The sequence below is a fragment of the Tetrao urogallus genome, assembly GCF_951394365.1.
Source record: "Tetrao urogallus genome assembly, chromosome: 5".
In the NCBI taxonomy this organism is placed as follows: Eukaryota; Metazoa; Chordata; class Aves; order Galliformes; family Phasianidae; genus Tetrao; species Tetrao urogallus.
The window spans coordinates 49,781,761-49,792,967 of NC_136818.1; the positions used below are offsets into that span (position 1 = coordinate 49,781,761).

The window sequence follows — 11,207 nt, forward strand, 5'->3', positions numbered from 1 at the left end:
ATTAAAGAAAATCCCCCCTACCTCACATTTAATATATATCCCTCCTTCAAATGTGAAGGAGGCCGAGATCAGTAACATAAGCCTTTTTCCTCAGTATTCATCATTATCTAAAGATGAAGCATATCAACATGAGAAGCTGTGTTAGAGAAGTGACTAAGTGCAGATTTAAAACGTGCATAGAAACAGGGGTGAAGCTGCCCACTAGCACTGCCTGTTGCACTGAGTGTGAGCTCCACCCTCCCACCAAGTGCTGCACAAACCTGTTCTATAGAATCTGTGCTATGAAGTTGGCAAATGTGTATTTTCTGTGAACCACAAATAGTGTGCACTCTCTTGTAAAGTCTTAGGAAAAAGGATTTACATTAAGGCATTTGCCTAAGCTTATGAAGGCCAAGAGAACTTAAACGGTTTCATAAAGAACTTTCATAGAGAATATAAAGAAATCACTCCTAAGTAGCATTTAAAATAACCTATATTAAGTATCTAAAAAATACAATCTTTTGCATAGAGTAAAGAAAAGTGCAGCTACAGCATAATATTCTATACCACAGGAAAGAGCTTACAAGTGGTATGTAGTTACCTATTACCTCTCCTCACCAAGACTGCAGTAATTAAAGATGTATTTATTGAGAACATATTAAAATAAGGATTGTTTATTATGCCTGTAAAGCAGGAACAATTTTGTTGTTGTTGTTTTTTAAGAAAGCAAAGATGAAAGAATTTCCAAAGGTTAATCTTGTCTTGACATGACCTGAAAAGATGGAATACCCTTTGTTCTTTCAGAATTCCAATAAGAACATCCCAATGCCTTTGGTTTTTTGTTTGTTTCTTTTCTGAGGGGGGGAGTAAGGAAAAAACAAAAGCAGAAAGTTGGTAGATGTGCAAGATGTGCAAGCTTTATCTGTTCCACAGAAGTTAGAGGTAAGATTATAATTCTTTATTCCCTTCTAATTATTTGAACTGAAATCCCTCTCATAATCAATCACAGATTAGTACAAATAAGCCTGGGAAAATTCCACTGCTCAGAAGAATAGAGAAAGGGTCCAAAAAATGGAGAATCTGGTACAGGTATTTTAGGAAAACAAAATCCCAGCTAACAATCATCCACTTCAGATGTAAAGCAAGCAACTTTTAAGAATCTTCCTGCTTCTTATATTTGCATGACCAAATATGAGGGGAAAAAAGCATATATACTTAATTAGTTGTCAAAACATCTTCAATTTGCTTTCGATGTTGTTTTGTTTTTATTAAAACCAATTTCTTTTATTGGCTACGGTTTGGTACTATAATTTCATAAATGAGATACTTTAAATAAATAAAAATAAATATTTTTAATATATATTTCAAGATTATTAATTTCTGTAATGAAGTAGTGTCTGTGTTGTTAGATTTCATTTTGTTCAGCTTTCTTTGAGCTTTGTCTCCACTTACGAATGGCAGTCCCAGAACTACTAGCTACTACACAAAGGGCACCACCCACAGTCCACCAAGTTGGTAGATGATTGAGAAAAAGAATCTGTAAAATGAAAGCAAACACCACATCCATCGTTCTCATTATGGCTACAGGCCCAGCTTTCTCTATCTGTAGTGCTTTTGTGAGAAATATCTGTCCCCCTAGCCCTAATATGCCTATTAATATGAGAAAAACTCTGTCTTTACCACAGTATGGTAAACGCCATTCATTCATAACAAACAATGCTATAACACATCCAATTAAACCGATGACTGCATAATACCAAATTGACAGAAAATAATGCACAGATTTTCCCACCTTTCTAAGTATAACAATAGTTGATGCTGCAGATACCGTGCTTGCAATTGCTGCAATAGTTCCTTTAAGGTGATCTGAGTAACTTCCTTCAATCCCTGTAACATTTGACCCAAACAGAAACGGTGGTCTGGCAATTAGAATAACTCCAATGATTGTGAAGAGGGTAAAGAGAAGATCCCAAACGCTGTATTTTTCTTTGAGAAAGATCCATGCCAGTAATGATGTAAAAACAGGACAGCTGAAAGTTATAACAGTGGCATCAGCTAGAGGCATTACTTGGAAAGCATAGTAGAGAAGAATCATTGCACTAGAGCCAAGGAATCCTCGGAAGAAAAGAAAAATTCTTTTACCTTTTGGTCCCAAAAACCCTGTTCTGAAAATTAAGAAAAACAGAAATGTCACATTAATGTTACTGGCTTGCTAATTTCATGACCAACATCCAATGACATTTAAATGTACAAACCCTTCCAAGTGACAGACTTATCTCAAACATCAAAATATTTTTAACTGATTGATCCCAGAGCAATTTAGTCCCTTCACTACTTGCCAATCACATTCAGTCAGGAACCTACTCCTTTAGTATTAAATTGCTGCTTGCAAAATAACCCAAAAGATTCTACGAACTATCTCCTATTTTCAAGAACACTACTTCCATGGGAGGTCAATACATCCAATATAAACCCTGTAGAAATTTCTACAATTCAGGAAGTCAAATTTTGACAAGGAAATAAGTCGAATTAGTAAACTATAAACTGATTCAAAACAATGCAGCTAAGCATATGAAGTTCAAGTATTTAAGCATATTTAAGATTCAAATTAATGAGTGATTATATTTCCAATACATACTTTTAAGAAATAACTTTAAATTGAAACTTTTGTTACACTTACTTGTAGTATATTAAACCAGGTAGAACAAATGCCATTTGGAAAATGCATCGAAATGCACTCACTTCCACTGAGTGTACATCTTCTATTTTTTTAAGGAATAAAGAGGCCACTGAGAAAAGGAAGGCGGACAGTAAGGTGTAAAAGAGACCAAGTCCTGGACAGGCAGTTTTCTTCGTACCTGCAACAGATAAACATAGTTAGTAATGATCTAGCTCTCCATCAACAGATTCCACAGGTGGCTCCATGTACTACTGTGTACATTTGTAGCCATCCTTGTGGCAGATAAAAGGGTAAGCAAAAGAAATGCAAATACTACATTGATTTACCAGGCCTACCTTGAAAACATGTTTCACTAGCCACCACAGCCCTCTTTTTTTTCCTTAAAACAGGCAATAGAAGATGAACTCTCAAACTCTGGACTCAAACCATTCCTAGAATTCTCCCAGTCCTATGTCAGTTGGAGGTGCGTGTCTACACTTCAGGAGATTCTGAGCTGCTTCTGACAACTGCCTTCAAATCAGTAAATAAAATTGACTGCAGATGGTCCACAGTCAGATCGTGAAACACTGAAACTTATTACCAGGGAGTTATTGGATTATCGAGTAAGTTCATTAAGGTTCCTAAGCAACAACACAGTTTCCTCTCTCGCAGGCACACATATGCAGAAATTATATAATGACCCTCACTTATAAAAGTCCCATGAACTTAATTTCACGATTGTTTACCCTTATCTATCGGACTTTCTTCTCCTGAAGAAGTCTCCCGGGCCTAATGGATTCTATTCAGGCATCCATACTGCCTCAGGCCCACTTCAATTACACACTCTTCCTTATTCCACCCACTTTCTCCACCCTTTGCTATAAATAAAATATAAATTAAAAATGAAAGCAAACAGGGAGGGTGAACTACTGCTGACCTCAATGCTGTTTCCCAAGAAACCAGCCCTTTTCATATTAATAATTAACAAATATTAATAAATTAATATTATTTAAATATTTAAAATGATAAATATTAACTGGCTGCAGAGGAGGAGAAGTCTTGCCACTGAACCTAGAGGTGAATTAGAACAAGAAGTTTCCTCGCTATCACTTATCTTTGCATCTACATAAAATACTTCGGGTTGCCCTTTCTTCTAAACCACTCTCTAAAGATAACTGAGAGAACTCCCCATCCACAACGTGATGCTTTGATAAAAGGATGCTTCACCCCACCCACCGAACCCCAGGGATCTTTGCAGTAACAGCAGCGGGCACTGCTGTGAGTTGCTAAGCAACTACATATGGTTTTGAGAGGTTGGGTTTGTTTTTAAATTAACAAAACTTGTCACAAACCATTTTGATCCTCCTTGAGATCAGCACTCAAGGCCAAGAGAATGTTCTTTCTACTAGAGAGCTGGGACTGCATGCCAACACAATCGGTACGGCACCAGTTCCCACTTTAACCATCCTGAAGCCCCAGGCTTTACTACCTCAACCAGGACTTAGAAAAGGCAGAAAGCCTACATTCCAAAAAATACAGCCACACTACTGCCGAAATACTTCTATTTAGCAATAGACATTTTCATAAAAGCAACTATTACAATACCACTAACCAGCACAGGCCCAGGACATCCACTGAGTATCTAACAGAACAGATTTTTTTAAATGTCCGTGAATTACATAACACCCTAATCCACACTGTCATGCAACAGAAATACAAAATCAACTCCATCCCCAGTATTAAAACAAGCAGAATCAGACTGGCCAATAACTGAAAAGGGAAATCCAAAGGCAGGCTTATGGGAGAACACAGCACATAGGGCATTGACTTACTTCAGGCGTGATAGCTTGCCTGACTACCACAGAATGAAGCCAATCAAAATAATGGAAGTGAAATTACAGCAAAGTAAGCTAAAAGGATCTTATATCCAGAATTAAGCCATGGATTAAAAAGAAAACTAAAAGGAATTCATTTCTGTAAGCTGCCCAATAAATCTAACCTATCAGAAAAAGTATCTGGTAACACTAGAATTTAAACTGTTGTTTCACATCGCCAAAGCATGTGCTTAGTGCAATAAGAAGGTGTCTCACTTCCTTTTAAAAATAACATGGTGTGAGTTCTTCTACCAAAAACAAGAACTGCCCTTCTGAAGAATATTTATTTCAAAATATGTTCTGAGGAAAAGTTTGGTTAAGATAACAATCCTAGCCCATAGAATCATAGAATCACAAGGTTGGAAACGACCTATAAGACCATCTAGTCCAACCATCTTCTCATTTCCACTGCATGGAACGTTGGGCCTCCCAACACTAACCCAATGCCATTTAAGACACTTGAGCTTTTGGCTAAAAGTGCTTAAGTCTGAAAAAAAGAAAAAAAAAGTTTCTGCAAGTACCGAAGTACTCTCTTCTGAGCAGTGACAGACCTGGCTTTCCAGTCTCACTCCCTGGCCATCTCCATGTGTGGGGTTTCCACATGATCCTTTAACTCTTGTTTCAAATCCCAGTCAAACGCCTCCCACTGCACACCATTTTCTTTGTTTGCATTTTAATTCCAGGCTTCCTAACAACTAGCTTTTGCGTTTGAAAGACGCAAAGGGTAAAGAAAATAACAGTTTCTTACATATCTTAAGAGTGGAGGTAGGAAAATGCTGACTAAGGGTAAGAAAGTCAGTGAGAAAACCATTCTCACAGAACTTTGGGAGCGGGCGATCTGTTCTGCACACAGACAGCACCAGAATAGTTCCCTCAGACCACAGAAAGGCAACAAGAGCACAAGGGCCTGTTTATGAACTAACCATGGCCATGTAGACAAGATCCAGGCATGAGTCATAAAGCTCAGCTATTGACTTAACTTTCTGCCAGAGACTACAAAAAGAGTCATCCTTGGCAAGTCAGCACAAGTTTCTCAGGACTTTGAATGCTGTTTTTTCCAAGCTTTGCCTTAGAAGTGACACTAATGTAAATTGCACCAGACCGCTATCTCTTCTGGCCTCTCCGCAATTCCCTACTTAACAAAGACAGAACTCTATGCATTTTCTACTGGAAAGTCAATTATAAGTCATATTTAATATGAAACAGGTCTCAATGCAGTCATTTAAGAATTCAGATGAATTAGAAATCGTTTTAAGAAAGCACCAATGTCTTAAAAGGAAGCCAAATTAAGCTCACAAAAACTCTTTGTTGCAAATTTTACAGCGAGTTGATGGCTTCAGTGATTCAAAGTAACCGAGTAAAGCAAAAGACAAAATAAAGAATAGACTCCCACGCAAGAAAGATAAGAACTGCTAAGGAAGCCACGGCTACAAGCACTGAGTTCCTCCCCCTTACTTTTCGAAGGGCAGCCACGTCCCTTCTCAATACACGAGCAGTGCCATTCAGCCTGCTACCCAGCGCTGTGCAGCCTGAACTTAAAAAACAAACAACAGCGGCACCAGGAAGCGATAGCGACCCTTTCTCACAGGCCAGCCTTTGGCTGCCCCAGACCTCTCCTCGAGGAGAGAAACGGGGGGTGAGGGTGCAGAGGAGGAGTAGGCCGGGGCCAGACGCGCTCTCGCGGAGCGGCGCCCCCAGGTGCAGGTGCGCGGCGCCCTCAGCGGCTGCCCGAGCTCACCCCGCGCCCCGCCACGCGTGCCACTCAGCCCCGGCGCCCTCGGGGACGCTTCCTCTTCCTCCGCCCCGCCGGTAATGACACCCCGCCGGCAGGGCGCTGCCCCCTGCTCCGTCCGCCAGCCAGCCTCACCCTCCTCACCGGGTGCTTTGCAGGAGCGCGGCCAGGGCAAACCCGGGCAGCAGCCGCAAACGCGGCGCTCTTCGGCGCCCGCCGCCGCCTCTACGCCGGGCGCCGGCTGCAGGCAGGGCCGCCCCGCGTCCGCACCGTCCTCCCGGCCCCGCGGCCCCTCCAGCTCCTTCCCCGCCGTGGGGGCAACAGCCGTAGCCTCGGCGCCCTGACACAGCACCATGAGGACGCCGGGCCGCGTGCGATGCTGCCGGCTCTTCGCAAAGCCGGCAGGCACCTGGCTTCCTGCGCATGCGGTGCCGCCGCCCCGCCCAGCCCCCCTCCGCTCCCTCCCCCGGCGCCGAGCGCCCGAGGAGCGCGGATTACGGTGAGCGGAGTGACGCCCCGCTGGGAAGCAGGCACCTGGCCGCAGCCGGGAGCCGTCACCCCTCGTCGGGACGGGCTCTAGTGCTGCCTGTCCTTGGCGACGTCTGCGCTGGCTGCAGCGGTCCCGTATGAGGGACCGTTCCCGGGCGGCCGAGAGCCTCACGAAGAGAGGCCGAGAGGCGGAGCGAGGCTGCGGCCCCTCAGGAGAGGGAGCTCTCATCTCGCTGGAGAACTCCGGGCCGAGCCGCTGAGTTCGAGAGGGGTGCCGAGGGGAGATGGAACTGCACACGACGACGCGGAGTTGTTGCGGGGTGGTGTTGAGTCACCTGAGTGCCCAACGTGAATGCATATCGCGTTCACATAGGGCTGCTGCCTCACGATATTGACTGCTCCGTCCTCAGGCAGGAGTTGCACCGCTGTTTAAGAGATATAATGAAGCTAATAATGATAGCGGCTCCGTATTCTGTATGTCGCAGTTTGAAACTCTGCTAGTTCAGTCTCAGCCCGAGGAGAACAGCTCGGTTTCTTTCCGTGGGCTCATTAACAGTCGTGTCAGTGCGCAGCAGCTGCATTGACACCTCAATGGGAGCCTCTGCCAGCTGTGTCGACGGAAGTCAAAACGGAGATGGGACTCAGTGTGCACGTGGAAAGGTGTAGGAAGTGGATCTGCTCCCTTTTATTACTCATTGAAGGATACAGAGAAAAACAAAGAATATGCTTTGAATGTTGATTCTTCCCTTTTGAGCAAGTGCAGCTGTTGTCAATAATGGAAATGGGGAGGAATTTCTATTTTGGAATCTCTAATAAAAGATTTATGCTCCCACTGATCTTTTAGCTGCATAAATTAATTGGTGCTTATTTATTGTTAACAAGGGGAAATGAAATGTATAGTTTTAGCAAAGTGAGTACTACGTGGTAAATATAGGCTATTTCACATGGAGTATTTCAAGCTTTTCCTCCAGCTTCATCATTAAAATTATTTCCAGCTTTCCTCCTCTGATTTAGCACTTTTTATAGCCTGTTCTAATCCACCAGTGGCTGTAAGTAGTAGTTCATTAGGAGCAAGCATTTGATTAATATGACCAGAATTATTTCAAATTATTCTTAACTAAATGTTACATGCATTGTTATATGAATTATTAAAAAGAGAAAATAAGTCAATTAATAAGCCTACGCTAAAATCAAGATTAACTCTTTTTAAAGATGTACATTATATGACTTCCTCTTTCTTTAAGTGAAGAAAATAAGTAAATACCTGCTGCATTGGATAGAACCTGCTGTTATTAAGGCTCCTATGGGTATGGTCCACTACTACACTGAAGGCTATGCTAAATCTTTCCACTGAGGAGGTGATCACACAAAGGGGAGACTCAGGCCAGCAAAATTTCCCAAGCAAACGTCCTTAATTATAAAATTGTTTTTGTCTAAGGCATCCATTGATCAGCCAGCCCAGTTTAATTCAGAGGGAGGTGCAAATGCACATGGAAACCCACACTTCCCCCAGAGACTTATGCTTTGCTGTACCCTGGAGCAGCGTTCACAGGTCACTGGTTCATGGACAGAAGCTGTCCCTCCCCAGAGAGGTGTTGCTGAAAGGCAGTGGTGGAAACAGTGCTTCTGTTCAGGCATTCTTATGGTGGCAATCCTGCAGGCCTCCAGAGGGAAGACCTGGCACTCCCCTGTCCAGGCAGTGTCACCCACAAAAGAGCCTCTTACCTAATGAGGAATTGAATAAACTAGGTCTGGAGCCAGCAACATCAGAAACAGCTGGTTTACTTGACTGTTAAGTAAGGAAAAGCAGAGCCAGAACATACTACAGGCATAGAGCAAAAATTTAATGAGTTCTTATGAATTGGGGCTATTTGTTGCAGCCTAATACTTTGTTAAAATATGCAGATTATCTATGTATTTTACAAATTTGCCACTTCTAAACACAAATTAATACTGCAACATAGACAGTTTCAAGGAGACTGCAACACCCTCCTCTGTCTTCCCCACTTTTCTCCCCTGTGTGTCTGGCTTTGAACAGAACATCTAAGGGCAATGCTTGTTTATGCCAAGATACATAAAGTGTTCTGTTTGCTCCTGGTCAAACTGCCAATAAAACTGCCAGGCTTGTCTCAGCTTGAAAGCTTCCAAGTTCTGTTTGTGAAGTACAGCCCTCTTTTCTGAATAAGAAGAGCGCTTCCAAAATGACAGAGTGGTTGCAGCTGCCCAAACTAACCAGTAGACAAATGTAATTTGCAGTCAGGCTGCCCTAGATTGGAAAATTAAGTAGCTGCATAAATGTGACAAGTCAATGTTTTATGCAGCCCTTTCAAGTATAGATTAAGCCTCATCTGTGCAATACTGTTCTGAGAACTAGCTGTTCCTTTCCCCAGTGCTTTGCCAGCTTACAACTAACAGTCGAGCAGCAAGCACCTCCTATAGTACCTTTCCTGAGCAAAATCTGTAGAGAGCTTGGGCAATTTGTGTTGATTCACGTGTAGCAAGTATATTGATACATATATGCATACATTACATACGTTTAATATTCAACTGCAGTATCAGCTAGAATGGTATTTCTGTAAGTCACCTTTCATTTTACTGTAAGCACAGAGAGGTGACCACCTTTCCTATAGTCACTACTTTCCACGCAGAGTTTTCAAGAGTTACTTTTTTGAAGTTACTTTTTTGAAGAACTCTTTGTCAGTTCTTACCCAGAATTTGCGCAGACACTTTTTGTCCTTATAAATCCTAGAAACAAGTCAGTGCTACATTACAGATTGAGATATAGACCTGACAGATAAAGTGCTGTAATGAGTCATCTGGTCTTGGTCTATGCCTGGTGAGCAATCTTTTGCTGTTTAGCCTCCATCTCGCTGCCTGCGAGCTCAGTCTCTGACTCCTCAAAGTGTCTTTTCAGAAATTCTAACAGAGCAGGCACAAATGACAAAGCAATTACGTGAGTTTTGTGGAGAACCGTGGGAGTTATCTACAAGACTATAAGAACTTTATCCACATCATTTATTTTATCCTATACTGAGATTCACTTTTGAAGCACTGTTGCTTCTTAGAGGTTTAGTGGAAACTAAAAATTATGAACACAATTGGTCCTGGAGCCAAACTAGCCCTTCCTCATCTCACATGAGGACAGCACTGGCTCTGCATAGCACAGGTGGAGAATACAGCAGACTGGGATTCAGGGTACTGCATATGGAACACCCGTAGTGATGGTTAGCCCAGTGTGATCTTAACACAGCTGTGTCAGCACTATTATGTACTATATAAACTGTAAAAATATTGTAAGATTTAAAACAGCAAATTGTGCTGTTGTCTTTTATTCTATAAAAATCCTACTTCTTTAAAACCAATTTTAAGACCTTAATTTGATATTTAAATTGTCTAGCAATAAATTCATTGAAACCAATACAGGCTAATGCAGAAGTAACACGGTAAATAAAACTTGCATTTGCTCCTTTCCTTCTGAAAATGTTTAGCAAGAAAGTAGATAAGAATTACTTTATCAGCTCCTGAAATGTGTCCAACTCCTAAGTGCATTGTAATAGCAGTTTACCTCTGCACGTGAATACCATAAAACAAAAAATGATTGCAGCACCAGAGGTTCACTGCTCAGGTCAGTCATTCAAATTCATGGTCAACCGAGAGTTGTTCGGAAATCATCGAATGGCTGAGGTTGGTAGGCATATCTGGTGCCTTGAAAGGTCATCTAGTTGAATACCCTGATCAAAGCCGGGCAGCTAGAGTGGGTTGTTCAAAACTGTGTCCCCTGGGGCTTTGAGCATCTTCAAGTATGGAGACTGCACCCCTTCTATCAGCAACATGCTCCAGTGTTCAATTCTCACATTAAAATAAAAATAAAAATAAATAAATAAATAAATCTATGTTTAAATTTATCTCCTTTTTAAAATATTTTAATTTTTGCCCATGGCCTGTCATCCTGTCAGTGCACACCACTGAGAAGAGCCTGACTTCATCTTGTTAGTGCCTCCCCCCACCGTCAGATATTTGCACATATTGATAAGATCCTCCCAAAACTCATTCTTCTTCAGGCTGAACAGACTTAGCTCTCTCAGCCTCTTTTTGTCTGACAGGTACTTCAGTTAATCATCTTCAAGGCCATTTGCTAGCCTTGTACCAGTAAGTCTATGACTTTCCTTACTGGGGAGCCAAGAACTGGACACAGGACTCCAGATGTGTATCATTAGCGCCAAATAAAGAGTTAATACTCTTCCTAATGCATCAAGGGTGCATTGCTGATTCATGTCCAGTTTGGCCGTCAGGATAATCAGGTCCTCTGCTTTCCAGCTGGTCAGACCATTTGTCCAGCCTGTCAAGATACCAAGGTAGCAAAATAATTTGCTGTATCAACCATTCCACCCAATTTTTTATTATCTTCAAACTTCCTGAGGTTGCACTCTGTCCCATCATTGAGATTGTCAATGAAGATGCTACACAGTTCCAG

The 11,207-nt window shown here is 42.1% G+C and overlaps 1 protein-coding gene across 1 annotated transcript; it reads right to left on the minus strand.

The window, feature by feature from the left end:
• Positions 1-1,384: 1,384 nt before the first annotated feature.
• SLC35G1 (solute carrier family 35 member G1) lies at positions 1,385-6,669 on the minus strand (the record flags this gene model as incomplete). The annotated part of the gene is given in 4 exon segments (XM_079536606.1): positions 1,385-2,144; positions 2,660-2,837; positions 6,380-6,638; positions 6,640-6,669. Coding segments are annotated over 4 exon segments (1,227 nt in total).
• Positions 6,670-11,207: the final 4,538 nt, after the last annotated feature.